The sequence below is a fragment of the Struthio camelus genome, chromosome 2, assembly GCF_040807025.1.
Source record: "Struthio camelus isolate bStrCam1 chromosome 2, bStrCam1.hap1, whole genome shotgun sequence".
Taxonomy (NCBI): domain Eukaryota; kingdom Metazoa; phylum Chordata; class Aves; order Struthioniformes; family Struthionidae; genus Struthio; species Struthio camelus.
This window is the reverse complement of record NC_090943.1, coordinates 121,184,915-121,204,217: the sequence shown is the minus strand read 5'-3', so window position 1 is coordinate 121,204,217 and position 19,303 is coordinate 121,184,915. Positions and strand designations below refer to the sequence as shown.

The following is a 19,303-nucleotide window of genomic DNA, read 5'->3' as shown; positions in this document are numbered from 1 at the left end:
AACTTCTAGTTGGCTTTGTCTGTTTTGGATAGATGATATTTTCCTAGGCAGTGATGTTGATGCTAGTGATGAATATTTTAACCACTTTAAGCACTAATTAATGTTGTATAGCTAATTGGAAGTAACCTGCAAGACAAATGTTTTTGTTCTGTCACTCTGACCAGATAGTGTCTGTGGCTCCTGTGGAGGTCAAATCTGGTATGCCTTGTATCTTTAAGTTCTTTATCTAATTGCTGTTCATTTGACTTCTTCCCCAGATGTCCATCATGTTTTTATAATTTAATTAATCTCTTCTGTGAACTGACTTGCAGTCCAAATCAGTCTGAGTTTTTGAATGTTACAAACACCATACCCTATTATGATCCAATTAAAAAAGAGAATAAGACAAGCATCACAGAGCTGCAATACTTCATTGGAGAACACTTTGCAAATGGTAAGTAAACACTAGGTTAATGTAGCAAGTTCAGTTCAAACTCTTCTCACCCAGGCTGTTATCAAGGTAACTTAAGGTAGTGTCCGGTGTCTTCTCTGCAAGAACTTGGAGGGTTGTTTCCTCTTCCCCTCTCAAGACTGTTGTCCACAGTTTAAGGCATCAAATAGATGCTGGTAGGTCCCCCTTTAAAACTGCTAGAGCAGCAATTGATTCCTGTGTAGGAGACATCACGTGAACGCCTTTGTAATAGTGTTCTTGAAGGCTCAGGAATAGCTGATAGCCCTGGAGACCTCTAAAAGGAGGAAGAAAAAGAAACTTGCTGCCAACTGCTGAATGTCCAAGCCTACTGTCTAATATTGAAGTTGTCTAGCAGTTATGGCAGTGAGTATTTGCACACAGCGCACTATAGATCTTAAGAGATGCACTTACTCTTTGTAAGATGAACTGCTCTAGTCCCTTGTCAAATTCAAGTTTTTCTTGAAAGGACAAGTTGAGATCCTCTGCTATAAAAGGAAAATACAACCTGAAAGCATCAAGTCAGTCCTTATGCTTCTTGTACAGTAATAATTCATCTGATTCGGTTGTAATAAGGCTTATACTTTGTTACATCACTTACGACAACTTTCCCCTACTGAGGAACTTTAAACTGTTAGATTAGGTGCTGTTTCCCTTTCTAACAGAGTCAGCTTTAGTGTAATGCAGGTTCAGCTAGTCTGTTTGGACTAAGATAGCTGTAACAAAGTGGTGCAGCATTAAAATACTATAACGAAACTGAAAGCACTATTTCGCTGTCTTAGTCTTTCCTCTTGAAAGATATAGGCATTCTATTCTTTCAACTTGGTGAAAGAGTCTCTACTTGTTTCCTGAGCTCAGAATGTTCACTTAAGTTATAGAAGAGTCCTTAAACTAATGCTGTCTTATCCACTCTTTCTAGCAATGTATAACGCCTGCAAAGATGTGGAAGCTCCATCAAGTAACGATAAAGCACTGGGGCTGCTGTGTGGGAAGGATGCCAAGGACTGCAATGCTACCAACTGGATTGAGTACATGTTTAGCAAGGACAATGGGCAGACTCCTTTCAGCATTATTCCTATCTTCTCAGGTAAGAAACTGGATTGTCCTTCTTCAAGAAGCTCCTGTCAAGAGGCTGTGTGCTATAGGTAATATACCAACTTGTTAAACAGAACTCAAGCAGTTGCCAGCAATGAATGTCTAGCACCTTGCAAAGCAACTAAACTGAACAGTATCTCTTGGTTTTTTTTTTTTTTTTTTGCTTGGAAGTCTTACTGATTGCAAAGCAAGTGAAGTAAGCTGCTTGCTATGAATTCCTAAAACCCATTAGGGATGGATGGGGTTTAAAACTGTATAGTTTTTTTTTTAGTGTCTTAAGGCAGTACTATGACCCCTCTGAATCCCTTTGGAAGGGAACTGTTATACTTCACAGTCTAAACAGGAAAAAAAGATGGGAAACTGGGGAAAGAAGGAAGCTTACATTTAAAGCTCAGTTATCTAGAGTTAGCATACAACTAAATAGTCTGTGCCTGTTGTGGAAAAGGCAATGGCTTCCTTAGCTGTCAGACCAGCAAGAACTAGTTTTATACTAAGACCTTAAATCATGTGGAAGCAGGCCGTTTCCTGCTGACCTGGAGTGCTTCTGAAAGGCCTTCAGCTTTACAGAAACCTTTCCTTCAAACTCTTAAGTAAATCCTAGTGGTTGTGGGGGAAGATGGAAAGGAGGTTAGTTCACTAAACTGGGAAAAGTGTGATAAAGATCTAGATTTCTACACAATAGCTAACAGGCTTGGCAACTTGTGATTCATTTGTTTTAGATGTTTCTGTCCATGGAATGAATCCTATGAACAATGCTACCAAAGGCTGCAATGAGTCTGTGGATGAGTTGACAGGACCATGTAGCTGTCAGGACTGTTCAATTGTTTGTGGTCCAAAACCTATACCACCACCACTACCTGCTCCATGGCTTTTATTTGGTTTGGATGCTGTGTATGTCATCATGTGGATCTCCTACATGGGATTTCTACTCATATTTTTTGCACTTGTTTTTGGCATCTGGTGTTACAGGTAAGCATTCAAAATGCTGCGCTCTAAAAGTAATTTATCATATACTGGAAGTCTGCTTTACTCAGGGCATATTTTTTATGTCTGTATCTAGAACTTCCCAGCTGAAAGTTCTGGTCTGTTGCAGATGATATTCATTGGGAATGTTAAAATGCTAAAAGCATAGTGTAGAAAGTGAGTGCAAAAACTTAGGCAAGCTATAAAGACTACACATCAGCTAGCTACAAGCTCAAATACTCAAGTTCCTACTTGTAGAAGCTGTCTATTTATATATGCAAAAGTCTGAGGAACTGCGTCTATTCCTTTCATCTCATTGATGTGAAGCCTTTGTAATAAGGAATAATGTTTCATATGTTAGTCTTCAGTATGAAACTCCTCAAGTGTGTTAAGTTTCATAGTTTTTAGCAAATCTAGTCCCAAAGCAGGTTTTATGCTACAGAGATTGTCCATGAGAGTTAATAAAAATGCAGTCCAGTTTCTTCCTCTAACCCCTTGTCCCTTAAGTTGTAATTATGAGTGAGCTTGGAAAACCCCAGTGTAGAGGGGCCTTTCTACCACATACAGTGTTCCAGTAAAACATCCCTTACCCTTGGCTATTGTTACATGTGGAACAAAGTACTCCTGACTAAGCATGGTGGGCTGAAGAGGAGAGATGGAGTGGGGGGGATCACTGAAAGTGACTTAAAGATAGTGGGATTGGAGGAACTCCTCCCTGGGAGGGAGCAGGGACTCAAGTGTCAGGTACTTGCAGCTCATGACATAGTCTGCAGGAAAACTAACAGTAATGCAAATTTAGACTAATAATAGTAGTAATCACTATCCTGTTGCATGCGAACTCATGATTACTTGTCCCTGTTTTTAGCTTTTTGGAAAAGGAAAATAAGCTGAGCTTCCAGTAGTTAACCTTTTATAGACTAATGCTTGGCAAGCAGGCTACTCTGTGCTAGACAACACTTACCGGTGGCGATGCAAGCAACTGTAGCTATAAATGACTTGGTGTGGGTGTGCTAGCCATTCTTAATAGCATTTTCCAGAGGCTGTTCCTAGCAAATGTCCTGAAGTAGGGTAGTGCTTTTCAATCTGACTTTATTGCTTATTGTTTAGGCCAAAAATTAATCTATGTAACACGAACTGTAGCTGTGTCCACAGGGATGGTGGGTGCAACATATTCATGACGTGTCTGGCAGCCTTGTCAAGTAATCTTGCTGAGCAACATGCACAGTAAAACTTGAATGAAATGGTAGTTTAGCCTTAGCTTCATACCTCTGTGGTCATCAAACCCTCTTCTGTAAGTAGTCTTTTTCAGAGACTTCCTGCTAACCATTAACTCTAATTTGGAATGGTGGTAGTACTTGGTGAAGGATCTTCTTGTCATCGCTTCATACTGAGTCAAAACTATATTTCATGTGAAAGGGAAGGCTGTAAACAGAATTGGTTCAAGGGATTGATAACCCTGGCATAAAGAGTACTGAGTACTGTGAAATAGTCCTTAAATGGGACTTGTAAGGGTGTTAAATGTGTAGTACCTAGCCCAAAACCTCCTTCCATAATTTGGAGGTCTTTGATTAGATTGCTGTGGAGAGCTATAGAACCTATCATCTGTTTTGGGTAGCAGAGAAGAGCTTAAGCAATACATATTGCTTATCAATATCACAGATGTTCTGTATTTAAAGTTTCCTCAAGATAGGGAGACAAAGCTTTAGTTTCTTTCCTCACAACCCTCACTTCAGGCTAAATAAATGTGGCTTATGAGCAGCTTGATATGTTTGGAAAAACATCTGTATTAGACATGTTTGACTTAAGTCAATCTAAATTATGGTCTATGTAAAAAATATTTCTGTACTGTTAACACTAATATTCTAGAGCTCCTAAGTCTTCCATAGAGAAGCATCACCTTGAACCAAGCTGGAAGAGTTCATAAAGTCACATGGCAAGGCTGTAACTTGTTCCAAAGGATTATAGTGGAAATGGGTTGGGAAACAAGGTACCTGTAAGTTCTGCAGGAGTCAAATGTAAACTTATTACTAGTGCTGCACTTCATTGTTTTACTGCACTAACTGCAAAATAATCTTTTTTTCAAGGAGCAGATAACAGCCTTTCCTCTCTTACAGGAGGCGGCATTTTGTCTCAGAATATACACCAATTGACAGCAATATAGCCTTTTCTGTGAATTCTCGTAACGATAATGGTATGTCTCGGATCAGAGTAACAGGTATCTGTCCTGTGGACAGACTTAAACTTCAGCTTTACTAGTCCATTCTTACTGTGCTTTATTTTGGTGTCTCAGCCAGTCTGTGCCTTGCTTCATGGAGTAGTGTGTAGTACTATTTAGCTAGATGCTGCAAGCCTGGGGTGTAGTCCATGGGTTTAGCTATGCACACAGGTAGTTTTATGGGACAGCATGATGCTGTCATCAAGTTAATGTTATGACTCATGTCTGTTCAAAGCATAGATACCTTAAGCTGTGCTCTCCTCACTGTAGATAAGTTTGTGTAGCAGCTGAGGTAACAAGCCACTTGTACTTGTGTACTTCTTAGCTTGCTTCCTGGCTTTTACTTGTTTGTGGCTGCTCATCTCAGACAAGCTGCCTGAGGCTGTGAGCTGGTCTGTGCCTCTTGACCCCAGTCAGGTACTGGTATCTAGTTCTGAATTGCAGTGTAGACACAACTTCTGATACTAACTACAAATAGAGCTTGAATAAAATATCTCAGCTTTTCTAATGGGCTTCAGGAAAATGCTGTTAAATTGACTGTTCAAGTGTTTACTTTTTCTTGCAGGAAAAATTACCTGTGGCGAAAGGCTTGGTGAAAGGTTTGAGAATGGCTTAAGGACAACGTTCACATCGTGGGGGGCTTTCTGCGTCAGAAATCCACGCCCTGTTATTCTCTTCTCTGTGATCTTCATTGTCATGTGCTCTTCAGGCCTCCTGTATGTTAAAGTAACTACAAACCCTGTAGATCTCTGGTCAGCCTCAAGCAGCCAAGCACGCAGGGAAAAGGAGTACTTTGACAAACACTTTGGGCCTTTCTTTCGTACTGAACAACTTATTATTCAAGCACCAAAAAGCCATCCAGACACTTACTCACCATACCCATCAGGAGCAGATGTGCCGTTTGGGCCTCCGCTTGTGAAAGATTTTCTCCATCAGGTAACCAAGACTTCCCAAGGCAAAGACCCTGATGCAGTTAACAAGCATAACTGGTGGAAGCCAACTCCATAATGTGATAGGTCCTTCAAAACAATTGCCAAAAGCATAGTTCCTAGATAAGCTTTTTTCCGAAATCCTTGTATTCTGACCTCTTCTCTGCCAGAAGTCAGAACTTAAAAGCTAAGACCCAGTAAGTACTCCTGCTGTAGACACCAAAATAATAAAACAACTCAAGTGCTTTTATTGAAGTGTGCTGTTGTCTTTGGACACTGCTAGGAACATACTATACACTTAACATTTCCCCTGCAAGACAGGATTTTTTTTCTTCTGCTCTTTAATCAGTTTGGTTTGATTTCAGGTGCTAGATTTACAGGATGCTATTGTGAACATAACTGCTGCTTTTGACAACGAGACTGTAATGCTGAAAGACATTTGCCTGGCTCCTCTTGCTCCCTACAACAACAACTGCACTATACTGAGTGTACTCAACTACTTTCAGAACAGTCACTCTGTTCTAGATCACTCTGTTGGTGATGAGTTCTATGTCTATGCTGACTACCACACGCACTTCTTATACTGTGTTCGGTAAGCAGTAAAGTGTTTTTTTTTAAACAGGGGGCTGGTTAGATTTTTATGTGCTTAAAACAAAACTAGCCAGTTAGTTTCTTTGAGCTGGGGATAGGAGGTGAAATCTTCTATGATGTGAAATGAAGATTGTATGCATTTCTGTCTTGGTACTTAAGTGGGTGTTGCACTTCAATCGGATTGCAGATTAAGCTTGGCTTGGTGTGGACACTGGATGTGGCTTTCAAACATGCTGATCTTAAGTATTAGAACTCTACTGCTCAGAAATGGTTAGGAAAAACATGTTAACTGTTCTTAAGCTTGAGTACAGTTTTGGATGTGTCTTCCCAATAGCTTCTAAGACAATGTGTGTGTAGCTTCTACCTGACTGAACTATAAATTTTTAGCAAGCGTAGCATGAGCAATGTCTCACTAGGAACTTTTATTGCCCTGTTGCCAATAAAAAGCTGTTGTATTATAATTCACTATTTGTTTCTTCCTGTGGCTCTGTGCCTCGGTTGTCAAGCACAAGCTGACAAGTATATTGTTGGTGGTATCTCTTCAGGGCTCCAGCATCACTGAATGACACAAGCTTGCTTCATGATCCCTGCTTAGGAACATTTGGTGGACCTGTCTTTCCATGGCTGGTGATGGGAGGATATGATGGTAGGTGATAAGAGCATTACAGGTTAATGAACTCTTGAGAGCGCCTACTTGTATGCGCTAAAGTTTCATTCTCATTAAATAGCTGTTTAAATGAATTCCAGAAAAACTATTCTGTTAAACTTCCAATAGTCAGATGTTTGACTCTTTCCTCTATACCCATACTGAACATAGAAGCAGGCAACTACAGAAGTGCCAAATGCAAGCAGTCTATTATTGAAACATACATATCTTGCTGAATAGTTGTTTAGCTGTTATGAGTGTTCAGTCTGCTTTGGGCTTACTGAAGGATCTCTCCTCTCTGATTAGAGAAGCTAAGCATTTCAGGCTGGCATGCTGGACTGTGAATGGATTTTGCTTTTGAGATGGAATAGTCTTTTGTCACTCTAGTTTAACAAAGTAGATAAGACTAGATTAAGGTGCTTAGAGGAAACCTTTCCACAAATGTTTCAACAAAACTCTGGTTTCAGGACAACTTACCTAATAACAAAACTTGACAGATGTGCTGAACTAAAATGTGCTAGAACAGCTATTGAAAGCAACACCTTTGCAAACTGGACTACTTTTCTGAGACAAAGCTAAGTGCACAAGAGGTACAGTGTATTAGGAAACCACATCCTATTTCTCACTAGGCTGAAAATCATAACCGCTAGCTGTGTGTTAGCCCCTTGTCTAACCATGTGACAACTTGACTCGTTAAAGTTGAGATGCTGCAGACTTGGCAAAGAGTGAATGGCTAATTCCAGATACAGTCTGGAGCACTTACCAACCCATATTGCTGTTTCGTTAGTGTGTTTAATCTTGCTGAAGTCCTCAAATAGCCTATGTTCAGTGGAATTGTGATGATGGATTCCTTAGGACAATCTCCTTTAAACTTGACTGTACCTGCATATGCTGGAACATAGGTAACATTTATTTCATAATGCCTGGCAAATTTATTTTACTACCTTACAGATGAAAATTATAACAATGCTACGGCTCTTGTTATTACTTTTCCTGTCAACAACTACTACAATGACTCAAGAAAGCTAATGAAAGCCTTGGCGTGGGAAAAAGAGTGAGTATTATGAAATGTATATGGCAGTACTTAGAATAACCTTACTTTAAACATAGTAGATAAATGAAACGCGTACAACTTCCCAGTACATCTACAGGGCTGTTCTGAGAAGTAGTGCTGACCATCCTGCTCGAGACTTCTAGTTTGACGTGACTAGTTCGCTGAAGAGATGGTCACTAGCCAGAATAAAATCTCTAGTCTAGTCTTGGAGTACTTACTGATAAGGCATGTCAAATCCTTGGTGTAACTAACTTTGGCTGTTGCGTGACTGATCAGCAGTTAGAATTTTTCTCTTTCAGTCTGCTGGACTGTTACCACCAGTAGAAAGGTACAGCATTATACTGCAACTCTTGCACTGTCTGTATTTTAAAACCATCTTCCAAGTAAGGATCATCTTTAAGACTTCATTATCTCGCTGAGCTGATGATGGCTTGTGGGCCAACAGCTCTGGCTAGTAACTCAGGTGAAAAGAGACAAACTCGTGCTCCATCTCAGACTTTCTAGAGTTACCATAGCTTAACTAGTGTCTACCTGTGTCACAAGTTAGTTTGAGGTTAGAGGAGCTGAAATAGGGGCTGTACTGTGTACTTTAAAGTCTAGCTTTGTGGAAGACTGTGCTTTGAAGTATCTTATGTAAAAAGCAAGATAGCTGTCTGTCCTCCAACTGTGGAGTGAATGTGAAATGTTTCTGTATAGAGCACTTCTAGTGATTGTAGTCAAGTTCCCTAAGGGGGTGTATAGCCAGCACCCCTCTTAAGTTTCACGGTTAAAAATAATTGTGAGATTGGACTTGTATTGTTTTGCCACAGTGCACATGTGACTGGAATGTGCCTTCTGCTATAAAGTTACCAACCTCCAAGTCCTTCTAATAAAAGATATTTTGCCCTTTGAAATGTGACTCTCCTTTTTTAGGTTTATCAACTTTGTGAAGAACTATGATAATCCAAACTTAAGTATTGCATTTTCTTCTGAACGGAGTATTGAAGATGAGATCAACCGTGAAAGCAACAGTGATATTGGCACTGTTCTGATAAGCTATATTGTAATGTTTGTGTACATCTCCATAGCTTTGGGACACATCCAGAGCTGTAGAAGACTTCTGGTATGTTTATAGTTCTCGTAACTCTAAACTGGTTACAGCTTGCTGACTAGCTCCCTTGGCTTTAAGGGGCTTTAAAATGTGGGTGCAGTACACTTTCATACTCAGTCTTGTCTCAGACAGAGTTCTAGCTATGAGCTCCTACCACCTTGCTGCTTCTGGCTCCTGTCCATGTTGCTATGCTTCACAATTCATGTGTGCCTCATAAAACCTCGGCTAGGTTGATCTTCACTTAACATGTGCAGTTAACTTGAAGCTTCAAGGTTTGTAGCTTCAGATTTTTCTTTACACATCCTGGCTCCTCAGAAGAAGCAGATAAAGTAAGCTTTTTACCAGCTGCACTAAACTTACTAAAGGTTAAAGTATTAAACTCTCCTATGTGATAACGCTGGTGTGGTTGACAGTCATTACAATCTCTTTTAGGTGGATTCAAAGATCTCCCTGGGCATTGCAGGCATCCTGATCGTATTGAGCTCAGTGGCATGTTCTCTGGGCATTTTCAGCTACTTTGGAATTCCATTAACACTAATTGTGATAGAAGTCATTCCCTTCTTGGTGCTGGCTGTTGGGGTAGACAACATTTTCATTATAGTCCAGACACTTCAGGTATTTGCTCTTGTGTGGTCTCTTAAATGTGTATGTCATTTCTGAGGACTTTTGTCTTAAAGCAGAGTCCTCTGTATTCCACTGCTCAGCCCAGTCTGAGCAGCTCTGAAATGTTGCTGGGTATCTAGTGTCTCAAGACGGGAGCCAAGACTAGATGTATCTCTCCAAAACCCAACAGAAACCTCTATGTTCTTAACTGCTGCTTGATATCAAGATCACTTTACATATTTTTATGGTCCATATCATGATATACAAATGACTAATACAGTCTAAACAGGCTTTGGTGGCTGTAAAATTACTACTGTTTAACTTGTAATTTCAGTGCAGTATGAGCGCTAATATGGTCTGAAGTCTATGGTTTAGTCCATGAGACTATTGAAACTAGCATTTGGGTAATAAGCTTTCTAATTTGACAGGCTTGACTAATCACCAGAAAAGAGGTACTGCCTCTGGCAAGTTTGTGGTTCCAGCTGAAGCTGAACTTACTTCATACCTAACTTAAAATACAGTAGTAAGCCAACAGAAAGAGGCTTATGCTGCTGTTGTACTAGAGAATCTGCATCTTTAATGCTGCTAAAACTATGGAAAACAGTTTTTAATGTTAAAAAGCTATTCCGTGTGACTTTAAATTCCATGATGCCTAACTCTAACAAATTACTGCCTTAAAACAGAGAGATGAGCGCCTTCAGGGTGAAACTCTGGATAAACAGATTGGCAGAATCCTGGGAGATGTGGCACCTAGTATGTTTCTGTCATCTTTTTCTGAGACTGTGGCCTTCTTCCTAGGTAAGAACTCTACAACACTTGATGAGAGGTTTTATTATATCTGCGTGGTGTAAGAAGAAATATGAAGAACTGAAGTATAAATAAGAACAAATCAAAAATCTTTAGAGGAAGTTTAGCTTAGTAGTTTTTATTGGTATAATGGTTTAACACTCTCTCCTGTTGTGCCAATCTCTGAATGAAGAGCTGTGACAGCCTAGCCACGACGCTACATTCTACGTATAAAAAAATTAAGAGGTCTAATTCTGTTTTTGTCAAGCTCCTTCACTCAGAAGTCCAGAGCTTTGTATAATGCTTGTGGTGACAGCAGCCTTTAATTTTCACATTAGGAACTTATTAAACGTCAGGATATATTGGCTTCTACACAGAATACAGTCATCTTGCCATTGCTTGAAAAAAAGATGCTGCTATGGCTGATTCTGTTTGAGGTTGCTCTTACATACAGCAGGTATTACAGGTATACCTCATGCTAGAACTCTTCAAGTATGAATCAGACTTCATGAACTTGATTACTTGGAGTGTAATTGCTATTGGTTCAATGTGCATTGGCTGGTAGCTTAGTGGAGTAAGGTCTTGCTCCACAGTACTTCTTAACTAGTGCTTTGTGCAGCCTGCATGTGACTAACTCTGAAGATGGGGAAATGTCTTAAGCTAGTTTTTTCCTTTGTGTAGCCTTAATACTGACAAATAGATCAATGATGGCTGTCTCACCTAGGTGGCATGGCTTTTTTTTCTTTTGAACTTGGGGGGAGAGGGGGAGGTGCCTGTTCAGCTATAAGGCTGACACTATCTCTGTCTAGAAAATGCTCCGGCAGGATAAGTAGGCCTGATTTTCCATTAGGGGAAGGGACTTGTTTAGCAAACTGGTTCCCTTACTTTTAGGGACACTGTCTACCATGCCAGCGGTCCGCACGTTCTCTCTTTTTGCTGGAATGGCTGTGTTCATAGACTTTATTCTTCAAGTTACCTGCTTTGTAAGTCTCCTGGGCTTAGATATTAAGCGTCAAGAGGTAAGTGTAAATGCAGCTGTGACCCCAATGGGATAGGGATGGTGTCTTCTGCAGAATTGCACTAAACTTGGTTTCCTTTGGAATATCTTTCCAGAGGAATAGATTGGATATTCTATGTTGCATCAAAGGTGAAGAAGAAAGGAGTCAAGTCCAACGTTCTGAGAGCATCTTATTTTTGTTCTTCAAAAACTTGTATTCTCCATTTCTGCTTAAGGATTGGATGAGACCAATGGTAGTAAGTATGCTTTGTTTAACAGTGAGCAGTTGTCAATGCTTGAACAGAAGTGTACTGAGCCCAGTCTCACACTGTAGAAAGGTCTAGAGAAAGTTCATCTCTTCTGTTGTTAGTGTATTTCTGTTTCAGGCTTTGCTATTGGAATAAGCTTTTGTACCTACCAGAGTATTTCTAGTAAGTGTGGCTAAAGGCTTGGGATCTTTGTCAGTAATACAGCTCTACAGTTTGGGCCTTGAACAAGCAAATCGCCTTAGGAATATGTCAGTGTATTGACTCCTATACTGCATTAGTCCATAACCTTAGACTGAATCTGGTCTTGTTCTCCAGCAACAGCAGGCTATCACCCTTATTTACAATAGATGTTAGGGGCATATCTTGCACTGGTACCCTCTGTGTATAAATTAGGCCTTGGGGCTCCGAGGAGGTAGATGTTACTGTCGCTGTTGGGCTAAGCCCAACTAGCGTGCTTAATAGCAACTGTGCAAAAAAGGCTGTAGCTTAACTCTTGTGTGTTACTTCAGTACAGTTGTCACTTCTGTGAATCTGCTTCTTTTGCAGGTAGCCTTGTTTGTGGGTATTCTGTCATTCAGTACAGCAGTTATGCACAATGTAGAGATTGGACTGGATCAGTCTCTTTCAATGCCAGATGTAAGTCTTAAGATCGTGTCTCTCCTTAACGACTTGGAGCTCATGAATTATCGAAACCCTGACATCTTTATGCTACCTCAGCATTATGCAATAGTTTAACTCAAGCTTTCCCTTTAAGGACTCCTATGTAATGGACTACTTCAGCCAGCTCAGCAAGTACCTGCATGCAGGTCCTCCTGTCTACTTCGTTCTAGAAGAAGGGCACAACTATACCTCTTTGGAAGGGCAGAACATGGTGTGCGGTGGAATGGGATGTAATAATGATTCACTTGTCCAGCAAGTCTTCAATGCTGCAGAAATTAGCAGCTAGTAAGTCTTTCAAGTTTTTTTTTTTTTTCATGTGGCTACATAGAGCAATGTTAACTGCCCAGTGCGTCCTCCTAACTTAGTTTAGGTTCTGCTGTTGAGAGCACAGTTTGACACTCTGGAGTATGTACTTTCTAATGTGGGTTTGGGGCAGGGAGGAAGGAAGAAGCTGTGACAAATCTCCTAGAACAAGACTAAAACCTGCTCGGACCTGTCGGGTATGTTCATGTGTCAAATCATGCTTGGACTTGGAAAAGAGGTTTAATGTCCAGGGATGAGAAGGAGAGGAAGAAAAGTTCCAGATGATCTGTCTGGGTAAGCTCTCGTGGAAAATCACTTGCATGTTCAGTTTCTAAATGTGGTTAACAAACTAGCCTAGCAAAGCTTCTTAGCCTCCACCACTCAGTTGAGTAGTAATCCAGAAGTGCTTCTGGAATATGGCAGTTAAGATAACTGAAGAAAGTCCTCTTCCTCATTCCCTTCCCTGTAACGTAGTGGTTTTACCTCCTTCAAGTTGACTGAAGGAGAAACATCCTCTGAAAAGAGGCAATAGTCTCTGGAATAGAATGAGTGGGACTGGGAAAAGGAAATTCGAGTTTGGCTATGGAACTTGGGTGCTGCGAAGAAACTCTTGCTGTTTGCTAGTTGCAGCATTATTAACAAGACTGGTTTTGGGGCAGGGGTTCTAGAGTATAGGACTACATGGAGAATCCCGGAGCTTGGACTGGAATAAGTTGATATGGAATAAGACAACCTTGAGAAGAGATCAAGGGATATGTTCTGGAATGAAAAACCAGATTACTGACAACTGGTATGTTATACTTTGTCAGCACGAGAATAGGCTATGCTCCATCATCCTGGATTGATGACTACTTTGACTGGGTGAAGCCACAGTCATCCTGTTGCAGAGTCTACAATACCACTGGACAGTTTTGCAATGCTTCAGGTACTAGCATCTATCTTGTTGCTAGATCAGCTTAGTTTACAGGAGCTTCTTTGCCAAAGTGTTTTGTTGTGACTAGGTGAATGGCTTTTCTTACTGTGAGCTTCTACCTCTACAGTAGCCCTCTAATCTTTGTTTGAATTGTCATTTCTGAGTGAACTTATACTCCTTCTACTAGAATGCTGCAGGAGGAAGATAGCCTTCCTCCACAGCTAATATAATGACTATTCCAAAACCAGCTAATTGATCATGAGACTTCTGATCCTTATTACCTAAGAGCGTATGAGTGGGGAAACTTACTGCCTCACTTGTGTTCTGATCCTTCAGTTTTTCCCTAGTTCTTCATATCGGATTTAATGTTTAATGAAAGTACTAATAACTGTCTGGTAACCTTACCTTGGTAGAATTTGCTACTACACTTTTGGTTTAAGATAACTATGTGGAACTGCAGGACTGCATTCGGAGGATTTTTTTTTAATCCGTGAAAATGCTTTTCATGGGATTGTATACAGTATTCTGGCAAGTTAGAAGTGACTAGTACAAAGACAAAGAATGTTTGATTCTGTACCTGACCTCCTTTCTGTATTACTTCAGTCACTGATCCATCCTGTACTCGTTGCCGACCACTGACTCAAGAAGGCAAGCAGAGACCACAGGGGGAAGACTTCATGAAATTTTTGCCTATGTTCCTATCTGACAACCCTAATCCTAAATGTGGCAAAGGGTAAGAGCTGTATTCTGTATATCTTGCTTAAAAGATCAATGCCAGATACAGATGGGTCATACTTACAGAGCAAGCTCGTCTGGAAGCTTGGATATCTAATGTCTGTCTATAGAACTCCTACAAACTATAAATCTCGGTGTTCTCTGAAACGAACCAGGAAAAGAAATTTCGTATCATGTCGACTAAACAGAACAGGAGCTTTTCTTAACTACGTAGAAGCAAGTTCTGTAGTCAGTCTTGCCTAGTATATCCCGCCTAATCTTAATGTATTGTGCCCTTTGCAGTATCAGCTTTGGAAACTTAAACAAGGTCATACATTATGAAAAGCTGAAACTTGAGTATGTTCATTGACGCTGATAATTGGAACTCTGCTCTGTTTATATAGAGGACATGCTGCGTATAACTCTGCTGTCAACTTCATAAACAACAAATCTGATGTTGGAGCTACTTACTTTATGACTTACCATACTGTACTAAAAAAATCCTCTGACTTCATTGATGCTATGAAGAAAGCTCGGGTTATAGCAGATAATATTACTGAAACCATGGGCATCAAAGAGAAGAACTATCGAGTGTTCCCTTACAGGTACGCATTGATCCTCCTTGATACAGTGAGAAATTTTGAACTTATGCAACTGAACAAAGTTACTGGCTAGCAACATCTTACAAAAATGAGTCTTGTTTTGTTTAACAGAAGTCTGTTAAACAAAGACACTCGCGCATCTACTAAATCAGCAGCTTAAATCCAACTGTTGTATATGCCCAGCATTAACTTTGCTTTGGTTCATAGTTAATTTAAATTGAGAAACCTGTTCTTTACTACAAGGCTAGCTCTGTCTTTAGCTTGTGCATTTTCTAGCTTTCATAGAAAGGTTTAGTAGTTCTATTGGCTTAAATATGTTGATGTGGATGAGTTGTAAGCTGTAATTTGAATGTTTTGGCTTCAAACTTAAACTACTGCTGAAGCATTTAAATTAAAGCAGACAGCAGTGATGTCAAAGTACTGCTTAACTAGTAGCTACATGATTGTTAATATATTGCTTGAGACTCCATATAATGGTACCACAGTGAAACTGAGTAGGAATTGACATCTGTACTGCAAACAACCCTGCCTTTGCTTCAAAGAATCTTTCCCAGCCTATGGTTTTGCTGCAGAATCTATCACTCCAGACCCTCAGCAACAGCCCAATGGCTATTGCAGGTATGGCAGATCTGAGGCAACTACTGTAGCTACTTATATTCAAATACAACCATTCCAGGTGCAGCCTTTATTGAAGTGGTGCTGAGGAGCTGTCATTGCCAGCAGGTGCTCCACAGGAGTGATTCCACTGATCCTGGGAAGCCAGTTCCTGTTGGTGACTCCTTCCATAAGGAAGGAACTACTTCATCCTTTCAACAGAAGCTTATCTAATGCTGGCAGCTTAGTCTCTGTACTAGATGACCTTTTTTCCTGTAGTCTGACAAACACTAAGCAGCTCAGAACTAAGGCATTCCTTAAAGCCATTTTGCAGTTTTCACTATGCATCAAGCCTGCAGTCCTGTCAACTTGAACTAGCTGATCTACAGACTTTATACAAATAATAAATGACAGCGAATACTCATCCTAGGCAGTTCTGCTCAAATAGAGCAGAACTATAGAGTAGAGTAGAGGTAAACCTCTACTATGTTTAAGTACAGTACTAAAGTGTAGCTAGTTACCTATGGTAGGCTGGATATGGGGAGGGGGGGAGATTAGGAACTGTTCTGAAGTTCAGGGCCCCCTTTCTTGATAGGAATATAGCATGTGGCTTTTTGTAGAAGCCCTGATGTTAGTGGTGGTAACAGGTAGAATGGCTAATTACAACCTCTGCTCTTTCCACAGTGTGTTTTATGTCTTTTATGAACAGTATTTGACGATTGTGGATGATGCTATCTTTAACCTCTGCATCTCTTTGGGATCAATATTTTTGGTGACAACTGTGCTGCTTGGCTTTGAAGTATGGGCTGCTTTTGTAGTTACAATAACTATTGCGATGATAATCATCAACATGTTTGGGGTGATGTGGCTGTGGGGCATCAGCTTGAATGCAGTTTCCTTAGTAAATCTTGTCATGGTAAGTCAATGAGACTCCTCTCTGTTTCCAAGTCTTGAATGGTTTTTGTAATCTAACGTATACATTCATGAAACTCAACAGTATTTTCTGTCGAACTTCAGGAGTTTGAACAATAGTAGAACATCTAATGCTTCTAGATGCTGTCTAAAAATAGTTCTTACTCTGTATGACTATAATTTAGTTCTAGTTCAAATCTAGTTCGATTGACCTACTTGTAAGCTGTGCTGCAGCTCTCAGTCTTTTCTGCTGTTCTGCAGCAAGAGGGAGGTTGCTACTGACTAGGTGCTGTTGCACATCATCTGAGGCTGTAAGCTGTGTGTGCTTACCTAAGCATAAACAGTGTTTTTGCTGCACTGATCTTCTGTGGAGTAGATCTGTGATGTGCTAACATTGGTATTGTTTCTGCATAAACAGATGAAATCTCACTAGTGCAGAGGGCACCTTGGTAAATACTCCAGAACTTAACTACCAGCAGCTGAGAGAGCTGGAGCTCTGTTTTCTTGTTCTCTAGTGACCTATGGCAGATTTGAAAACGTTACGAGAAAGTAAACTGTCAGCCCATGCTAAAACTAAGTCATAGCTGTAAAAGTCTATCTGCTAGGTAACAAGTCAAGAAGGATTTGCCAGCTGTTCAATCAATGTTTCAAGTGACTTGTTTAAACAGCTTGCTTTTTAAGATGAAATCAAAATGTTCAATTCAGCTGCCCTTGTATGGTATCAAATGACATGCATACTCAGTGTTAACGTAAAGTCATGTTACTTCAACCAGTCTCTGTAAATTGATATTTTTTTGAGTTCAGCAGGCTCACTGCATGCACTGTATTGAAGCCAGGCTTTTTCCAACTTCTAGAGACTCTTGTCCTCTAAAACCTTACCAGTGCTGTGATTGATATCTGCTTAATGGGATTAATTGTCCATGGTTAATGACTAGTTAAAATACTATACAGTACCTTTAACAGCTTCTAGTAACCAGTTAATGCTAAAGTCAGTGTGTTACAACTTCCAAGTGCATTATAACTCTGGAAACTGATGCTGGCTGCTGTAACTTTTCAAGCTTGTCTTAGAACTTGGCATCAAATTGCTTATCTACTGATGCCTTACTTCATGTTTTCTCTTTTACTCTCTAGAGCTGTGGTATTGCTGTGGAATTCTGCAGTCACGTGACAAGAGCATTCACTGTTAGTACTAAGGGCAGTAGAGTAGAGCGTGCAGAAGAAGCTCTATCTCACATGGGCAGTTCTGTAAGTATTTATTGGGGGGGGGGGGAATGGCTGGCTTGGGTGGTGACTTCAGAGGCTATGACAACATTCTTAAGTCATAAGGATTGCTTTGCTTTTTCTTTCTGGGAATACCTGATCAAAATGCCTAACGAATCAACCTAGGCTTCCACTAATAATAGGGTTTTAATAATAATAACGTTAGGCCAGTATAACCTTCATCCTAGTGGTAGTAAAGAACAGTACAACTAAAACTTTAGCTTCACCTGAACAAAGATAACTTACGCAAGCTACTGGAACTGTCATATTACAGTTTAAGTGCATGACATCTCCCAGCATCTGGAAGGCTGGATGGGAAAGGCCATTCTGAATACAGGGTTGTTCTGGGACTTTGAGAACACAGGCAAGGCAGTACTGTCTTACATCCAAGTGTAAGATGAGCAACCTGGGCAGGGCTGAAGCAAACTTTTGCTACATCTGCCTGACCCAGGAAAGGAACGTCACTGAAGCCTGAATTACTTCAAATGAAGGCTCTCATCTGTTTGCCTGAATTCCTAATTATACTTAATTAGGTGGCTATACAGACTTAGATTTCCTGAGTCTTTATGAGAGAGAGAAGGAACAGAAAAATGCTGGACATCTCAGTGTAAGCCAGCATTAACTTTCTCTAACATCTCTTGTCCTCCTTGAGCTTCATGCCATAGGCCCAAAAGTTCGTCTGGAGGTAAGTTTGGTTCTAAGGCTTAACAGGGAGAGGAGGTATACTACATATAAGAGGATCAATTGAATTAGAGGAACATTTTTAGCAAATGCTAAGTAAAATAAATGGATTACCCAAAGCTCTTTGGCACTTACAAAAATGCTTTTACTTGTCAGGTTTTTAGTGGTATCACACTGACTAAATTTGGAGGAATTGTAGTACTGGCTTTTTCCAAATCTCAGATCTTCAAGATATTCTACTTCAGGATGTATCTAGCTATGGTTCTGCTGGGAGCAACACATGGACTAATATTCCTTCCAGTTCTGCTAAGTTATATAGGTAAGATGTGAGAGTTGTCTTAAACTCATTTCAAACAAAAATAGCTAGCTACTTGTAGAAGCTCTATTAAATATGCAAAGGATTGCATAGACGGAAAGCAGTACTTGAATCTGCCTTCCCATCACACGAGGAGTGGCTAGATTCCTTTGGAAGCAAGGGGGTTAGCTGGTGGTAGTGCAAGCTCCTTGTTCTGGGTATGCTGACCTTGGTAACCCTAGTCAGCCCAGCACAGCTGCACTGGGCATTTCTTAATGGAGGTGCCTTCCTAGCCCTGTGTGGCCCAACAGACTGCAGCCTGTTTCACTTCTCCGCACCTGGGGTGGGGTGGTGGGTGGAAGCAACAACTTGCTGTGGGATACTGTTTTTGCATCTGCAGAAGTGCTCCCTTGGCAGTAAGGATGGCCTAAACATTGTCCTTTCCAACTTATTAATTGCTATGTATGGGGCATGTTTAAAGTGCAGACCTGAAGGAAGCTTTGCTAATGGGATTAAGACTCAAGGTGGTTCACCAATTGTCCTTGCTGCTGCTGACAGCTACTGCATCTGAACAGAAGTCTATTTCATAAGATGTCTAAATCCACCTTAATGATGAGATGACTAAGACCATGCTGCCACCACCACCTTGATGATGGTTGGCTAGTATCTGCTGTAAAGATAAG

At 40.4% G+C, this 19,303-nt stretch overlaps 1 protein-coding gene across 2 annotated transcripts in view; it reads left to right on the top strand.

The window, feature by feature from the left end:
* NPC1 (NPC intracellular cholesterol transporter 1) overlaps positions 1 to 19,303 on the top strand; it is a 29,570-nt gene that overhangs the window by 9,608 nt on the left and 659 nt on the right. The window contains exons 4-24 of one of the 2 annotated variants that reach the window (XM_068932358.1): positions 258 to 433; positions 1,368 to 1,535; positions 2,263 to 2,512; positions 4,621 to 4,697; positions 5,287 to 5,657; positions 6,016 to 6,242; positions 6,787 to 6,887; positions 7,839 to 7,941; positions 8,854 to 9,043; positions 9,464 to 9,646; positions 10,318 to 10,432; positions 11,312 to 11,439; positions 11,534 to 11,674; positions 12,233 to 12,322; positions 12,441 to 12,631; positions 13,459 to 13,574; positions 14,166 to 14,295; positions 14,681 to 14,881; positions 16,157 to 16,388; positions 17,516 to 17,629; positions 18,482 to 18,644. In XM_068932358.1, coding sequence (XP_068788459.1) covers positions 258 to 433; positions 1,368 to 1,535; positions 2,263 to 2,512; positions 4,621 to 4,697; positions 5,287 to 5,657; positions 6,016 to 6,242; positions 6,787 to 6,887; positions 7,839 to 7,941; positions 8,854 to 9,043; positions 9,464 to 9,646; positions 10,318 to 10,432; positions 11,312 to 11,439; positions 11,534 to 11,674; positions 12,233 to 12,322; positions 12,441 to 12,631; positions 13,459 to 13,574; positions 14,166 to 14,295; positions 14,681 to 14,881; positions 16,157 to 16,388; positions 17,516 to 17,629; positions 18,482 to 18,644 — 3,467 coding nt within the window. Of the gene's footprint in view, positions 1 to 257; positions 434 to 1,367; positions 1,536 to 2,262; positions 2,513 to 4,620; positions 4,722 to 5,286; positions 5,658 to 6,015; positions 6,243 to 6,786; positions 6,888 to 7,838; positions 7,942 to 8,853; positions 9,044 to 9,463; positions 9,647 to 10,317; positions 10,433 to 11,311; positions 11,440 to 11,533; positions 11,675 to 12,232; positions 12,323 to 12,440; positions 12,632 to 13,458; positions 13,575 to 14,165; positions 14,296 to 14,680; positions 14,882 to 16,156; positions 16,389 to 17,515; positions 17,630 to 18,481; positions 18,645 to 19,303 lie in introns of both variants that reach the window. The other variant, XM_068932357.1, reaches the window with a different exon arrangement.